The sequence below is a fragment of the Mustela nivalis genome, assembly GCF_964662115.1.
Source record: "Mustela nivalis genome assembly, chromosome: 9".
Lineage (NCBI taxonomy): Eukaryota > Metazoa > Chordata > Mammalia > Carnivora > Mustelidae > Mustela > Mustela nivalis.
The window spans coordinates 50,888,231-50,907,146 of NC_139028.1; the positions used below are offsets into that span (position 1 = coordinate 50,888,231).

The 18,916-nt window shown below is 35.0% G+C and overlaps 1 protein-coding gene across 4 annotated transcripts in view; it reads right to left on the reverse strand.

Annotated features, from left to right (window-relative positions):
• Positions 1 to 18,916, reverse strand: part of TMEM135 (transmembrane protein 135) — a 250,030-nt gene that overhangs the window by 79,652 nt on the left and 151,462 nt on the right. For all 4 annotated transcript variants that reach the window (XM_082749023.1, XM_082749022.1, XM_082749021.1 and 1 more), the window contains one exon: positions 8,307 to 8,353. In XM_082749023.1, the coding sequence (XP_082605149.1) occupies positions 8,307 to 8,353 (47 nt within the window). The remainder of the gene's footprint in view (positions 1 to 8,306; positions 8,354 to 18,916) is intronic.

Consider the following 18,916-nt stretch of genomic DNA (forward strand, 5'->3'; position numbering starts at 1 on the left):
GGAGACAGTCTTAAACCAGCTCCTCACAGAGCACAGGCCCAAGACGGGGCTCCATATCATGACCCTGTGATCACGACCTGAGCCAAAACAAAGAGTCGGACACTTAACCAACTGAACCACCCAGGCGCCCCTGTTTCATTTTGTTTTTAACCACTCTCTTCCTCAGAGTCTAATTCTGTTCCTCCATCCCCTCACAATCCAGTCTCCTATGCTCTGGGCTCTTTCTCCAACAGGGGACGCTGTGGCGTAGCTCAAGAACTGGATAAATTCCAAGCCGTCTGCTTTAGCTCTAACATATTAGAAATAAAAATATATTCTCATAAATATCGTTTGTTTCTATAGTACCACTGGCACTATACTCCAAATACATTTTATAGTTTCATTTATATGTTAACTTTAAAGTATTGGTTTGGAAACATAAATATCTTTTAAAAACATATTTTCCTGAGGGGTATCTGTTCTAAATTCTCATTGCCACAGGGATACTTTTATGGATGAAAAATTTAAAAACCAACCAGAGAAATAATTTACCGAAGCCACAGAATTAGTAAGTGGTAGAGCCAAAACCTAAAGAGAGGTTTGTTTGAACATGAGGCACTGAAGACTATACAATTTCTATTACACCATAGAACTTCCAAAATCACATCTACGTGTTTCATTAAGTACATGAAAATTCTGAAAAGCTAAAAATTTTACTCCTAATCATTAGATACTTTAAACTCAGTATCATTTATTCAAACATTTATGGGATACTCTCTTACCCAAATGCCTCCAGCAATAATCACCAATGCTAATAAACTATTACTGACATCATCAGGAAAAAAAAATTTATCTACATTATTTCAAGAATTCACCACTAATGTTAGAGATTTATTATATCATTTCTCTTACTTATATTTAATTTGATGAGACTTCTGTTACAGTAACAGATCCTTATACCCAGGAGCAATTTCTTGTTGCTCAAAAATGAAATGCTTTGTTGAAAAATGCTTTGTTAAAATCTTCTGTGAACTGTTGTTTTCAAAACAAAAACATTTTCATTTCTCCTAACTGCTTAAGAAGAATTACTTATAAGAATTATTCTTCTTTCGGGACGCCTGGGTGGCTCAGTTGGTTAAGCAGCTGCCTTCGGCTCAGGTCATGATCCCGGCGTCCTGGGATCGAGTCCCACATCGGGCTCCTTGCTCCGCAGGGAGCCTGATTCTCCCTCTGACTCTGCCTGCCACTCTCTCTGCCTGTGCTTGCGCGCTCTCTTTCTCTCTGACAAATAAATAAAAATCTTAAAAAAAAAAAAATTATTATTCTTTCAATAAAATAAATACAACTGTAGAACTTGTAACAAATGACTTCTTGTTCATGACATAGCTATTACTACAATTAAATTCTAGCTACATTGTATCTTACAGGTTCAATAAAAAATAAAAGCAATACAACTAAATGCTGCCAACTTGATTCGGTGAACAGTGCTAACAGAAGTTAAAATTGTTTTAGGTCAGAAGTGTACTTCACGTTCTTAGTAAAAAAAAGGGGGGGGATAAACATAAGTAAGGTTTATTCTTTATTTTAACTGCAAAACTGCCATCTTCATTCACAGAGACCCCAATATCCTGGGGACCCTTAGAACTAGAATAAACCAATTGGCATGTTAATGGTGTAAACTCATCACTGACTTGGTAACATGTGGATGTCATCACTTCCTGAACTTCAACATCAGTAAAAGTAAACAAAACATTTACATTTAGGAAAACACCCAAAAATGCCATTTTTAGTCTTGAAAATAAAACTGCAAAGACACCTGGCCACTTCTACTGTGATTGTGCACCTTACGTCCATAAGAAGTTGCATTTTGAGTTGATACCACTTCTCCAAACATTTCTCTTCACTTTCTACTAAAAACAATAAACATTTACATTAAATATAAAATGTCTGAGCAATTTCTTTATCTGAGGCACAGTGTATCAAAGACTGACAGGCAAAAGTGAAAAAGGATTTGCTACAACTTCCATCAGCAGAGGGAGTACATTCACCACATGGGCAGACTAATTTTCTACCCCCCCCCAAAAAGAAAGATTACAGTCATTTGACTTGACAATAAGCTCTGCATTGCTGGAGAAGGTGATTTACAAAATTTTAAACCTGTTTCCTCACCTTTTCAGCTTGCTTTGAGGAAAGCAACAATCCTAATGATCTCTACCTTTATCTTTGCATAGGACAGATTGTGCATTCTTGATAAATTCACTAGCTTAGTTGCCAATTATGAAAGTACATTCAGCTACATATATCTTCTGAGGAATGTTGGTTTCCCAAGCCCATACCAATTTTTATTAAAAAGTTAATTAACCTTTTAAGAATAACAATGAATTTAGGAAGCCAGAAGCCTAAGATTTTTTTTTTAACTAACTCTTCTATTAATGTATCAATCCTCTTCCACTTTAACTGTATGTTCAAGGCTTTCAAACAGAACTTCAATTCTCTCCTAATCATCTAAAATGCTCTCGCTCAGACAAATACGTATTTAACAATCTAGCTATCTATGTTGACATTTTGGACTACATTTTAGACCATTTCTCTTCTCTTTCCTAATTCCCCAACTTGTTAGTTCTCCGGCTTGTATAACCTTCTCTGACTCAAACCTTCCCATAGTCTAGTCTTTCTTGCCTAAAAAAATAATAAACTAAGAAGGAATCCAAAGGAAAACCTACTCCTGTAACAACTTGCCCTTTCTCCTCTCAAACTTCTTGAGATTATACTCATTCTGCTTCCTCAGCTCACATTTTTTTGCATTTACTAAATAAAATTTTCCCAACTTTATAAAAAAATAACTGACAGATTTAATTGTTTATATTTAAAATGAGCATCGTGTCACATTTCTCAATCTAGTAACCAATTCAACAACAAGAATTTCTCTAGCTGGTTACCACTAACCTCCAGGTTGTTAGAACAAATGAACATTTTTAGCCCTTACCTTAATGAATATACTTACAGCAGTAACACTAAAGATAATGCCCTCATTCTCGAAGTTTTCCATTTTAATTAACTTGCTTTCCTAGTTTACAGATAATAATCGTTACTCATAACTCCACTTCTGCTAAAGTAATAATCACTGAGCTAGGTAATCATCTGTGTTAGCTCAGTGTTTTTCTTCACACTGCTGTTGTTACTCATTAGTGGTTCATAGCAGCTTTTTAAATAGATAAATCAGAATAAAAAAATCCCCAAATTGTATTCCATGTGATAAGTTTAAGTATTATTCTGGAAAATTTATGTATGTGTGTATTCACAATATAAAATGTAGTTTATTTAGGGTCATATTCAAAAAGTTTGAAAGACGCTGTGTCTAATTTAATCACACAACCTCTGAGGTCCATATAATAATTTATACTTTTTAGGAAAGAAAAAACTGAGCATACAGAAGTTGTACATAATTTGTCTGTACTCAACCAATTGGTGTGACAATCAGACAAGATTGGGCGCGTTCAGGGTGGTATGGCCGTAGACTGGTGTGACAATCAAGCATAGCCTCTATCACCTACTCAAATAACCACGTGATATTTATATCTCTTAATGTGAATATCTTAAATGCACTTCAATCTCAGTATTTGCAAAACCTGTACTCAATTTCCACACCTTTTCTAATTTTCTAATTTGTTAATTTTCAGTTTCTCTCTTCTTCATCCAAGCATCAATCCTCATACATCGGGGGCCTGGTGGCTCAATCATTAAGCATCTTGCCTTTGGCTCAGGTCATGATCTCAGGGTCCTGGGATCCAGCCCCACATCAGGCTCCCTGCTTCCACTCCCCTCTCCCACTCCCTGGCCCCCGCTCATATTTCCTCTCTTGCTGTGTCTCTCCATCAAATAAATAAAATCTTTTTAAAAAAGTCCTCATATCTCAGATAGATCCACGCTTCACTATGTCATTATCATAATAACCTTCAGTCACATCCCCACCATTTCCTTCCAGGATAACTGCAACAGTATCCTCCCATTACCTGCCATTATATCCCCTCCAAACCCCCAATTCACTCTCTGCTTTGCTGGAAGAAATCTCTTCAAAATACAAATTTCATTATTCAGGGAAAATTCTCCTAATCCTGAAGTAAAACTTTTAAAGTTCAAATGCCATATCTAATTTTCTAGACTGGATCTTTGTGTAATTATAGGCAATACTTTAAAAAATACAACCTAAGGGCTTTTGTTAAAAAATCAATAATGGTCAAAAGACCCAGATCGAAAGTTCTTTACTCGCTCTTAAAGTTATTTCAAAGATACTAGGTTACATTTACATTAAGAAATTCAAGGACGGGGCGCCCGGGTGGCTCAGTGGGTTAAGCCTCTGCCTTTGGCTCGGGTCATGATCTCGGGCTGGGATCAAGCCCCACATCGGGCTCTCTGCTTAGCGGGGAGCCTGCTCCCCCCCCCCCTCTGCCTGCTTGTGATCTCTCTCTCTGTGTCAAATAAATAAATAAAATCTTTAAAAAATATAAAAATAAAAAGAAATTCAACTATCACAAATGTCTTTCACACAAAAAAATGCAAACAGCCTATAAATAGTGTCATTTCATTTTCTTGAAAACAAAATATATCCATTATCTTGAAACTAATGAAACGGTTTATTATTCCTACCTTCACAGAGAGTCGACTAGGACTCATCAATGGCAGGCATTAACAGTGTTCTAAATAATGTTTTAAACACAACAACAATCAACTTTAATTTGCACTGGATTCTAAATAAAAATGCCATGTTTTTCAATGTTTACAGCAGATTAAGATATGTCTCCTTATGAATCAGTCCTACAGTCCATAGATTATTTGCTATGACAACAAGCCTGAGCCTTTCGATCTACGTGTTTAAACAAACTGTTGGATTTGTTGCTGCCTTTGCAAAGGCAGGTGGAAAGAATTTCTAGCTAGGTATTCAACAGAATGGGATCAAAGTTGGCATGATATGCTTTATGATACTGTCTATTTGAAATTAAGTTATTAATAAAAAGTGAAGCTGAATTATTTCATTTTCCTAAACTATATGTTCTCCATCCACAGATACCTAATGTTGAAAATAAAACCAATAAATAAATAGTTTAAAGTGTAGCATGTTTCATTGTTTTTTGTGAGCAGGATTAAGTGTAGTAGTTTTGGCATGCTGTTTGTGTTGTTGTTGATTCTCTCCTTTGCTTTTCAGTTAAAACAAAAAAGCTAAAGGTTCAAAAGAAACTAATTTCTTCTCTCCATAGTCAAGCCTGCATCAACAACTATAATAAATCCTTGACTTAAAAATACAGGCTGCTTTACCCGTAAGTACACATTTGGAAGTTTAAAAAAAAGGGGGGGGGTACTTTAAAGGTATGCATGAGATAAAATATTCTACCAAATTGTCAACCATGACTTTTCCGTCATAGTGACAGACATGTTCTAAGACAAAGTTTTGACAACATACAAAATAACAACATGATTGAACAATGGAAGCACAATCATTAAGAAGAATGCCCACTAGGGGGTTGTATTAAAAGACTTCTTTCAAAATATCTTCAAACCATTGTACCCCAGTTCCTAACAGAATCCACAGCACATGCTTGTATCGAAAGAAACCTGGATGGATGGATGGATGGATGGCCAGCTTGCTAAGACCTAGAACTCTCCTCACATATTACCCTTCCTCAACCCAAGCCTCTGAAGTTTTCCCACAATTCTATCTGAATGTAAGCCTTATTTCTGGTGTCCAGATTGAAAATCAAGATGACTATGTATGAGAAAACGCACATAGTAAGAAAACTGTACCTATTAAAAAAAATAACAAAAGAACTACTCAAAAGTAAGAGTTTTTATTATACATTTTGATAGTCATTCTTTGAATACTAAGAATACTGCCTTACTTTTAAAGTAAATTCATACTATAATCATCACATCCTATATGTCACTTCTAGAAAATAATGCTATGGACTTACTACTTCAAGTTCCTTTTCTAAAATAAATAAAATTGACACATTTTCTATTTGAAAGGGGGTCTCATTTCTCTTTTTCCCAATTGTAGGTTAGGATAAAAACACAAGTTGATTAATTTCTAACATCAAATGTTTCCCTTATCCTCTCCTCTCAAAGGAAATTACCATAAATGGAAACCTAGGGACAATATCATTTGATATTTATTTATCTAATTTTAAGCAATTAGAATTAAAATTGTTAATAAATGGAAAAAATGTGACCTCAAGTATTTGTATATAAAACCAAGTTTTAAGGATAAAATATTTTAATGCAATTAGACTTGCTAACTGCTATGTACAATATTGTTTGTTCATTCCAAACACATGCCGGAGTTCAAACATGTAACACTGTTTTGTTTGATTGTAGTACTTTATAAATGGTTTTATTTTACCATTTGCCAAACCTCTTTTGTTGAGTTATTCAAACTAATTTCTGCCAAGAACAGTAGGAATTTGGTGATAGTGCTTCTTTTAGGAGAAAACAACCCCTTTCCTCAGAAAACTGAAAATGTTTGTTTTGGCACTAAAACCTTGTATTGAGCCTTCTGGAAAGTATTTTAAATTGTTGTTTTTAACCTAGACTTTGTGACTGAAACAGGAAAAGGTTTCATAGCTCTACACCAAAATACATATTTATAGGGCTGATTTTCTTCCTACACCAAAAATACTACGTTGATGGCAGCAGTTTTCAAAGTATGATTTCTGAGGACCAAGCTAAAACTTGGGCATTATCACTATATTTAACAAACAATTTGTTTTTTAAAACCTCAAAAACTGATGACTAAGAAATGCTAACTGTTGATCAAATACACTGTCTTTACGTGTCATATTGGAAGGATTGCTGCATTTAACTATCTTCTTTAGGAATATTCACTAAAAGAAAATTTACTTGATATTGTATTTTCCTCCTGTGCTTGTCAACAGAGACAGGTTTCTAAATTTTTCCCTTTTTAATATTTTCCCCAGTAGATATGCTTTACCTTCAGACTAGACAGACATAAAGATCAAACCATGTGAACTTTGTACAATATTTTTCTAATAATGTATCTGAATACAATACACAATTTTTGGAAACCGATGAAACGATGCTATCACTGTCCCTAACTCCCCTACCTCACCCCTATATTGTTAAAATATAAGAAACAGACTATATGGTAGCTCAAACAATTTCATAAAGACTGTCAGTGAGCTGCAGTGATTTTTCAGTCACTAATAATGGACAAAAAATATTATGCACCCACCACCAATCTTTTGCAAATAAAGCTCTCCCTACCTTGAAGTCTGATCTATTTTTCCCTTTTATCGCCTGGCTGTCCCTTTACAAGAATAACAGCAACAGCATCACTTTAAATGTACATATAAATTTTTTGATAAAGTCATAGTAAGTTAAAAACCTATCATGGTGTTTGTTTATCAAATATTTATTAGGATGTTCTGGCAGGAATCAGTTGTTTTAAAATTCTGGTATGGTAGAATTATCTGATTCAGGTAAAAAAGAAAAAAAAATGAAGATATGTACCAAATGCATCTTATTAAAATCTGTAACTGCTTTTGTCAATCCAGTACAAATTTTAATTTTAAAAGTTTGGTCCTTCCTGCTATTCCTGAACCCTGCCTATTCCAGAAAAAAAAAAAAAATCAAGAAAAAGTCTATTCAAATTAGTGTAATAAGAGTGAAATAAATGGGAATTACTGGTATCACAAAGGTTATGAAGGCGTGGACTCTTCCCAATCCAAAATCCCCTTTCTGCACTGCTATGGTTATAGAATGATGGTATCCTTTACATTGGCCTTGAAATCTTGAGCAATCCTACGACTCCTCCATGGGCCTCACTGTTTCAGGTCAATGGGAAATACAATTCTGACATGATGGACTCATTTAATATTTTAAAGATGATGACTGATGTGCTAGATTACCTCTGTAGAAGATTTAGATTAAATCCTACCAACATTTTTTTCTTAATTTAAAATGTTGACTGTTTTATAAGGAGAGTGAAAAACACCTGAACTCAGGCCAAAAAAAAAAAACAAAAATTCACTTGTCAGGTTTTGAGACCATTTATATATTCAGCTTTCCCAGACGAACCTATTAATAATATGGAAAAGGGGAAAACAAATCTTCTTTCCTTCTCTTCTATTCTACTAGGAAGCAACGGTTTATCTCTAAACACTCTAAGGAGAAAACATAAGAAGAAAAACGAAATCTTATGCAACTTGTGAGAAATAATTATCTAGGGAATAACTTTAGCTACATGGATGATTTTTTAAAAACCACAAAGGAACACTATTTTTTCTATGAAAATAAATAGGTATAACAGGACATACCTGAAAAAGAACATGTACATGGCAGCTGTGATGCAGAACAAAAGGACCTACAACAAGGAGAAAATATATTACTTTCAAAAGAACACTGATATCATTTGTGTGTCTTTCTGTTCTAATTTTCATCTCAGTATAGTTACCATACAATGTTATACTAGTTTCAAGGGCATAAGATAATGATTCCCCAATTCCATACATCCCCCAGCACACCTGTGCTCTTTAATCTGCACCCCCCACCCACCTCCCCTCTGCTAACCAGCAGTTTGTTCTCTACAATTAAGAAGAGTCTATTTCTTGGTTTGTCTCTCCTCTCTTTTTTGTTCCCTTTACTTGTTTTGTTTCTTAAATCCCACACGTGAGTGAAATTACAGGGTGTTTGTCTTTTCTGACTGACTTATTTCGCTCAGCATTATACTCTCTAGCTCCATCCATGTTGCATCATTTGTGTCTTATAAAAGCAAAATATCCACTTAAATCTTGTAGCTGAAACAATTTAAAGATGTGTAAAAATAATCATACATGTATCACATTCTCTACCTTTCAAATAAACCATATTAAGGCAATAAAGAGCCTGTACACACACATATAAATAATTATATACATTATATATTATACAATATGAATATATATTATGATATGTATGTATGTATATATACTGGGTAGAAGGGTAACATGGTTCAAAAAGGAACCACCATTTTTAAAAAATCATCTCTCAAAATGCCAAGAAAAAGCAAGTCACTTAAGAACAAAGAAAATAGCTCTTCTATAATGAAGTCAGCAAATAAATCATAAACATATTAACTGTTATATCCAGATAACCAGATTTTTTTAAATGTAAAATACAGTTCAGTGTCAACCAGTTCTAATCAATGAGAAAAACTCCTGAAAATATAATTAATCATCCTTTCTGGGATATGGACTAGCTATTAAAAATTCCTCTAGGGGCGCTTGGTGGTTCAGTGGGTTAAAGCCTCTGCCTTTGGCTCCGGACATGATCCCAGGGTCCTGGGATCGAGCCCTGTATCGGGTCCTCTGCTTGCGGGAAGCCTCCTTCCTCCTCTCTCTCTCTCTCTGCCTGCCTCTTTGCCTACTTGTGATCTCTGTCAAATAAATAAATGAAATCTTTAAAAAACAAAAAAAAACCTCTAAAAACAGGCATCTGAACACAGTAAACCTAAGTTTAAAAGCTCTCCTCAAATATGTTAACACTAAACACAACCAAATAAGGTATACATGGAGGGGCGCCTGGGTGGCTCAGTCAGTTAAACATCTGACTTGATTTTGGCCCAAGTCATGATCTCAGGGTTGTAAGATCAAGCCCTGAGCCCAGCTCCACATTGGGTATGGAGCCCACTTAAGATCTCCCTCTCCCTCTGCCCCTTTCTCCCTACTCTTTCTCTCTTTAATGAAAAAAAAAAGTTTATATGGAAAGAATCAAGAATCCACATCCTGACCAAAGCTTAGTTGTGCCAATAAAGTGGATCTCCATAAGTTGTTGTAAATCACTGAAAAGCAAGTTGTAAAATGTGTTTTTATGTTAACAACAGTGTAGGCTCAACATGACTGTCAATGGCCCCACATCATAGACAAATGACAAATGAACAATCTTTAACTGTTAAAAGCTAACCACAAAGTATACCAAAAATGAATACAGTGTAAAACAGTGTTTTGCTACTTCCAACACAAATAATTTCTAGTCAACTTAAGGAAAGTCTAATAGTTTTGCTATTACAAATTAAGCTTGAAAGGTTTTCCACCTTGACTTAACGATAAACATACACTACAAACATAAGCTGAATGGCTTAAAAATCTACTAACCAAAGGAAAATAAGTATCAATTACTACAAAACAAATATGTTATTATTTATTACATATAAAATACATAAAATCTTTTTCTATATGTAAAGTATATAAAATCTCTCTTTCTAATTAACACAGACACATAATCTTCTGTTCTCCTCACTCCTTCTTTCCCTCTCTCCTTTACATTAACTTTAAAAATACCCTATCAATAATGTATAAGGTTCATATCACTGCTTTTGACAACATAACTTAAAGCATATGGAATAGCTTTCAGTTACTGATTAACCAATTAAAAATTAAAGTCCAAGTGAGTTTGTTTACTGGTTATAATTTGCGAGCCAAATGACCCAGACTATGAACCTCAACTTGTATCTAGCGTTCTTTACTCTTTGGACAAAGCCACCCTTCCCAATATTCAATGTTTCATTCCTTCCCTGACCTAGTCATTTTTCCCTTTGCAGACCTACTCACAAACCTCTCTAGAAGTGTCCCACAAATACTTCCCACACCCTCTAACTTCTCCAAGGAAAACTTCCTTAGTCTCTTTCCCTCAAAATGTTGCTATGCTCTATCCTCATATGCTAAATCTATTGATGCTTATGTTAAACTAACATTTATCTCTGCAAATTATATATCTGAAACTGGGAAAGAGTACAATGTTTAAGATCTCAATCTTTGGAGTATGACAGATCTGAGTTTGAATCTAGCTGTTAAGTGACTTTCAAAGCCTTATTTAACTTCCCTAAGCCTTGGATCCTTTGTCTGTAAAGTGAGAATTTTATCTCACTTTGAACTGTTGGGAAGATTCAATGAGACAATGACAGGCATTCAGCAAACTGTTTCAATCTTGTTTTGTTACTTATAGAAGTGATCTGGATACAAAAAAACGTCACCTAGACACCTGAGTCTGGGAAGTTTCTAACAAACAAGCAGACCTTTCAAAATCTCTCAAATCACCAATATTTGGAGTTCGTTTTTTTATACAGTATAGAGCCAAAAGATGAAAATCTGTGCAAGCAGGGAAGGGGAGGAGAATCTAAAGAATACTGATGTACAATTGATCAATTCATTTACTAGATACATACTGAATGCCTACTGGGTGCTGGGCATAGTTCTAGAACTTACAACAGTACACAAAATGGACAAAATCCTTGCCCTAATGAGAGCTATCTTTTAGTTAGGTAGAAGATATTAAAGGAAAAGCTAGTGATAGGAGTTCTGGAGAAAAACAAAGCAGGATAAGGAAATAAATGCAGGAGAATAGGGGTTGTTGTTTTATATAAAGTGGCCAAGGATGCAGAGACTTGATACAGACACTGAGGAAATGAGAGATGGGCGAGGGGACTGTATCAACAGAACCACTGGAAAGGTCTGATTTTTTATTATGAAAGGTGTTTAGTACTGTCTTAATTAAAGAGACTAAAGAAAAACTGAAATGTGGGTGATGTAGTATTTCAAATTTTTAATTGATTGTGTTAATTTACTAAATAGCTTGACTTTCAAAAAATGGTTTTCCAAATAAATGCAAATGTGTAATTAAATAAGAAGATTTTGTCTGTGCTTCAAATTACAGAATTTTAAAGCTAAAAAGAACTTAGATGAACCTCTATTTCTTCATATCAGGAAACTAATATGCTGAGAAGGCAGGTGATACACCCATGCTTATTAGTTGTATCTTGCATTTCCTTCACTAAACAAATATTGGCGAAATGAGTTCCTCTATAGTTGCTCTATACAGACAATATTTAAATACAGTTTTGATCCTCCAGGAGCTCAAAGGCATTGCTCCACAGTCCAGTTCTATAGCTACTATTCACATGTGGCTAGTTCAATTTTTTAAGAGTTTTACTGATGTAAAACTAACATACTTAAAATATATAATTTTTTAAGTCTTGACATAGGTACATACTATATACCTACCATCATCATCAAGATAACAAACATCCAGCACACCCAAAAAGTTAATAGCTTATTACCATCTTCATATCTGTGGAATTTGTAGTGCTGGCACTGCTCTCATTCCCAATTTAGTAGTCTGTATCTTATTTTCTTGACCAGTCTGAGTGTAGATATATTAACTGCACTGATTTTACCAAAGAACAAACTTTCAGTTTCATTAATTTTCTCTATCATTTTTGTGTTCTATTTCATTGATTTCAATTTGATCTTAATTAGTTTCTTTTCTGTTTGGATTTCATTTGCTTTTGTTCTCCTATTTTCTTAAATGAAATTTAGGTCATTGATCTAGATTTTTTCTTTTTTTTTTTTTAAAGATTTTATTTATTTATTTGACAGAGAGAGATCACAAGTAGGCAGAGAGACAGGCAGAGAGAGAGAGAAGGAAGCAGGCTCCCTGCTGAGCAGAGAGCCCGACCCGGGGCTTGATCCCAGGACCCTGAGATCATGACCTGAGCAGAGGCAGCGGCTTAACCCACTGAGCCACCCAGGTGCCCCAATTTTTTCTCTTTTAATATAGGTATATAATGCTATTAATACCTTCCTAAGATCTGCTGTATCTGTACCCTGATGATTTTGATAAGTTGGTTGTCCATTTTTATTCATTCAAAATACTTTCTAACTTTGCTTTTGCTTTCTTCTGTGATCCACAACTTCGAAGTATGTTATTTAGTTTCCAAACATTTGGGGATTTTAAGTGACTTTTCTGTTGTTACTGACTTATTTGATTCCATTATGGTCAGAAAATACTTTATTTCTATATTTATTTCGAAATATGACCTGATTATTTCTAAATTTATCAGGACTTATTTTGAGTTCCAGAACATATCAGAATATGTTCCATATACTTGGTAAATATCCAAGTGTGGTTTTTTTTTAAGTCATCTCTACACTCAACATGGGGCTCAAAGTCACAATGCTGAGACCCAGGAGTTGCATGATCTTCAGACTGAGCCCACCAGGCACCACCCCGCCATGTGCATTTTAAAAGAATGTGCATTCTACTGTTGCTAGGAGAGGTATCTATAAGTAACAATTAGGTCAAGTTGCTTGACAGTGCTGTTCAAATCTTCTGAATCCCCAATTATTTGTCCACTTGTTCAATTACTGAGAGAAGTTATCAAAATATGTCCTGCCATAATTGTGGAGTTGTCTCCACAATCTCTCCCTGTAATTCTCCTTGTAGTTTTCCTTGGGTATTTTGAAGCCTTCTTTTTAGGAAAATAAACATTTAGAATTATGTCCATTTTATCATGATGAAATTAGCTTCTTTATCTCTGATAATATCCTTTGCTCTGAAACCTATTTTGTCTGATAGTAACACCGCATTTCTTTTGATACTATTCGTTATCCTTTCTTTTAACAGATTGGGCGTCTATATTACAAGTTCATTGTGTGTAGGCATCTGTTGTTTCTCGCCTATTTTTAAATCTGATCATCTCCATCTCTTCATTGGCATTGAGTGTTCATATTTAGTATGACTACTGGTAAGTTCAAAATTAAAACTATCATCTTGGTACTTATTTTTCTCTTGTTTCTCATTTGTGTCCTTTTGCTGCCTTTTCCAGATTAACTATTTTTTATGATTCTCTTTTCTCTCCTTTGTTGGCTTATTTTAGTGTTTGTTTTAGGATTTACTATATGGAACTTGAAATTGATACAGTCTCCACTCAAGGGATATTATACTACTTCATATAAAATATAGACCTTTACGATAGGATACTTCCATTCCTCCTCTTCTGCCATTTGTGCTATTGTTGTCATCTATCATACTTTAATCTATACTATAAAATGACTACATCTTAACATTTTTTCCTTTAAAAACGTAGATCTAAGATAGTTTCTTTTGTTTTGAAAGATTTTTGCAGGGTGTAGTTTTTTAGGTTGAGGGATCATTTTATTTCAATAGTTAGCTCAACAAATGTCACTCTAAAATCCTCTTATAATTTGATTATGATGTGCCTTGCAGTAGTCTTCATGTTTCTTCTACTACAACTTCATTAAATTTCTTGGGCCTGTGGGTTTACAATTTTCACCAAATCTGAAAATTTTTCAGCCAGAATTATATCAATTTTTTTTTCTGTTCCCCTTTCCTTCTTTAGGAACTCAAATTAATGTACAGTAGGTCCTCTGAAGTTGTCCCACAACTAACATTCTCTTACTTTGTTAAAAAAAAAATCTCTTTACTTTCTCTGTTTTGAGTTGTTTCTATTGTTATGGCTTCACTAGTATTTTCTTCTGCAATATGTGTCATTAATGCCATTCAGTAAATTTTCCATCTTCCGCATTGTAATTATTATCTCTCCAAGTTTTAGATTCCCCCCCCCCATTTTCCATGCCTCTAATTTTTTGAAACTGTGGAATTCAGTTATAGTAACTCTTTTTAATGTCCTTGCCTATTAACTCTAACAGTCAGTTTAGGTTTGATATTGACATATTTATTGTCTCACTACAGGTCAAATTTTGTTTCTTACTGCATGTCCAGTAATTTTCATTGGAGATTAGACTCTCTGAATTTTACCTTGGTGAGTGCTGGTTATTTTTGTATTCTCATAAATCTTCTTGAGCTTTGTTCTGTGACATAGTTGTTTGGAAACAGTCTGATCATTTAAGGATGTGCTCTTAAGATATTTTCGGAGGGAGTAGACTAGTGCTCAATTTAGAGCCAATTACTCCCCATTACTGAGATAAGACCCTTCTGTGTACTTTACCCAATGCCACATGCATTTTCAGGTTTTCCAGTCTGGCTAGTAGAAACAAGCCACTCTTCTACCTGCTATCTGAAAGCCTAGCACTCAAGTAAGGACCTTAAATCCTCTCAGGGTGTTCATTCCTTGGCCTGAGGCATTTCCCGCAGGTACAGGCCCTAATCAGTAAGCAGCTAAGCACTTTTCTCTCTAGACTCCTGTTCTGTGAACTCTATCCAGCATAGTCTCCTCTCACTCTCCATTAAGTTTGTTCAACGCAGAAAGTCCTTAACTATCAGAATTCAACCCTGGAAACTCCCCACGCAGTAAGCTAGCATACTCCTAGGGCTCACTTCATTTGCTTCCCTGCTCTCAGAGACCTCTGCCTTTCAGCACCTAATGTACAGGACCCTGAACCATTGTTTCGTGTATTGTGCAAGTTTTGGTTGTTACAGATGTAGGAGTAAGGATTACCCTGACCAACCAGTAACTTACTACATCAAGAACAGAAGCAGAGTGTAGTTAAATTTAAATTATTTACAACTAAATAACATTAAAATTCAGTTCCTCAGGAGGTGCCTGGATGGCTCAGTCATTAAGTGTCTGCCTTCGGCTCAGGTCATGATCCCAGGGTCCTGGGATGCAGCCCTGCACCGAGCTACTGCGCATCGGGCTCCCTACTTAGCAAGCCTCCTTCTCCCTCTTCCTCTGCCTACTGTTCCCCCTGCTGTGCTCTCTCCCTCTGTCAAAAAAATACATAAAACCTTTAAAAAATAGTAAGATAAAATAAAATTCAGTTCCTCACTCACACTAGTCCTATTTCACATAATATAGCCACATGTAGTTGTGGATACTATGATAGAAGAGATACAGAATAACTCCATAATTGCAAAAAATTCTATTACAACTGCCTGGCTAATGAATGGTTATTTCCACTGTGTACTGCGGTAATGTTATATAGCACTTAAAATATTCTAATTTTGACAGTAAAGCAGACATCTGCATTCATCTATGTTTATACTTTACACTTCTATGTGAAAAGTAACACAAAATTTATAATCTACTCACTTGTTGAAACAATATAATACCATCTATTACATCTATTGTAAAGCCTAAATGGGATAACACACATAAAGCCTAAAAGAGATACTAGTACATCAAAGATGCTCGAGAAATAGTAACTATTCACAAGAAGTAATTTCTCTGTAATTCTCTTCCATTTCACAACCACTGCACAACATACCTAAAAAGGATAAGGAATTTTGCAATTATTTTTTTACTTTAATTTTAACATTTTTTTTAACTCAAAAAGCAATGTAGGGCATGCTACATCATGGATGAACCTCGAACACATTATTTAACAGAAAGAAGCTAGTTAAAAATGACCACATATTGTATGATACCATTTATATGAATTCCAGGATAGACAAATCTATTTACAGAAAGTAGAGTAATGGATGTCTAGAGCTAGGGAAGTGAGGTATGACAGCAACTGTTTACTAACAGTACAAAGTTTCTTCTAGGGGTGACAAAAAGTTTCTAAAATTAGACTATATGGATAGATACAGAACTCTATAAATATACTAAAACTCACATGATTAACACTTTCAACTGGCAAATTTTATAGCATGTAAATCACATGTCAAAAACTATTCAAACTGATTTTTACAAAGTAATGCACATACACAATAAAAACAAAACTGCAAACTGAATAACAATAATGCAGTGAAAAGAAATTTCCCTCTTATTCCAGATCTCTGATATCCTATCTGTGCATACATTTGTATATAGAAACATACCTAATAAAGGCATTGTTTTATACTTTCCTTTCTAATTTTACACACACACACACACACACACACACACACACACACACACACCCATGCATAAATGCTGACTTTTTTTTAAAAACAGTCTATGAATAGATATTTAGAGTGAACAGAACCAAAAATTATTGAATACCAAAATACATTTTGCAAACATGCACTTAGATCTTTTGAGGCAAATTCTTAGATGTGAACTCACTGTATTTATATTTAGGGCTAGCTGTATTTTTTATTTTGATTCATTCCCACCATCCATATATGAAAGTACTTACTTCCTTACACTACCTATTTTCCCATACCCAGTTTGTGTTTTATTAAACTATTTATCCTTGCCAATCTGGACGGACAGAAGAAGCGAGAGCTCATATTGTAGCTGCATTTTTCTTTAAGTGAAATTGAGCCTCTGGGATTTATAAACATCTTCGTTCATTTTTTGGTCAGTTGGTTTAACTCTTTTTCATATCCTTTGCCTATTTTTGGATTGTTGATCTGTTAAAAACCATTTTTTAAAGATTTTATTTATTTATTTGACAGGCAGAGATCACAAGTAAGCAGAAAAGCAGGTAGAGAGAGAGGAAGAAGCAGGCTCCCTGCTGAGCAGAGAGCCCAATGCCGGGCTCTATCCCAGAACTCTGAGATCATGACCTGAGCCAAAGGCAGAGGCTTTAACCCACTGAGCCACCCAGGTGCCCCCATTTTTATTTTTTGAAGCTGCATATACTTATATGAAAACATAGACTTGATTTCATTATTATCTAATTACCCCAAAAATATGAATGGTTAAATAAAAGTAATCATGGAAGGAAATCTTATAATGCCCAATGCCAACAGAACATTTTAGGCAAAGAGTACACACAAAGTATAACAAATAATACGAAAGTAAAGTTCATTCAGCTGAAAAATAGTTTCTTCTGGAATGCCTTTTTAGGAAATGATAGATTTATAATACATGGTTTCCTGCTATCAAGGTTACAAAACTTTCAGGAAAAAAATTGTACCATTATTCTCCTCCCACTGTGGAATTATATGAAAACTGTCCCTCTCAAGGCTCTAACAAAGAAACAGTATCACAATATATGAATACTTTAAAATCCTAAAATTAACCAGAAATATTAAAAATGTGAATATGGTCCAGTGTGAACATGTCCTGGAAAAGAAAGCTGTTTTTACCATTTAAGCCTCAAAATGGTTAAAACACATATCCTGAAGTCATTTTAGAGCCTACTAGAGACCTAAACAGATGGTGCATTTAACTACTTCCTACCACAGTGCTCTCCTGCTTTTCTTTAACATACTCGATAAATGTTCCTTGTCCCCAACCACTCCTTCCTGAGTGTGTCCAAAGACCCTTTGGTGCCTGGCCTTCGTTACTCATCAAGCCCACTTACCCCACATTCACTGAGCCCTCTTCCTCCTTGACACAAATACTGAAATATCACCTCTGTTTCTATAAAAGAAGCAACAAACTTCCCTTGCCCCCATGTACTTTAGTCATATGTTAGCCATGCATCCACCCCCCATTCACAAAAACTGATCTGGTGTCTACGTGTTTCTAACACTTTGTGACTTTGAAAGTCGAAGAGAGAGAGAGCTATACAAAGGAAAGCTCCAGACAATCAGGAGCCTGTATGATCTTTGGGTGAAAAAGAACAGATAAAGCATAGGTTCTCAACTTCATTTACATACATATTCAGTACTTGCTACATTGCCAGCCTATTAGGGAAATGAAACTACATAACAGTTGATGCCTGTTGCCCTTATGAGGTGAGTCTTATGGAAATGTGGGTACATTAACAAATCACTCCAAAATGATATGCTAGGAACAGAATATTTACACGTCACCCTTCAAGAAGTACTCGCCAAAACATCTGATTATGTTATTATTTCAATTATTTGACATATTTAGGCAATGCTTTTGGTCATGTATATACCTTGTTTTAGGTCTCCACCAGAACTTACTTAGAACACAAGGTCCCAAAGGACAGTCTCTATTTTACCTAATTCCATATACGGATGGATTTTTTTCCTTTTTTTGACAGAGAGAGACACAGTGAGAGAGAGAACAGAAACAGTGGAAGTGGGAGAGGGAGAAGCAGGCTTCCGGCCAAGCAGGGAGCCCGATGCGGGGCTTGATCCTAGGACCCTGGGATCATGACCTGACCGAAGGTAGATGATTAACGACTGACCCACTCAGGCACCCTTGGATTTTATATATATATATATATATATATATATATATATATATATATATATATATATATATATATGGCTTTTGATATGATGTTAGTTTCTGTTTACAGAATCCATCTTTCAAAAAAACTAAATAGCACTCCCATTCATA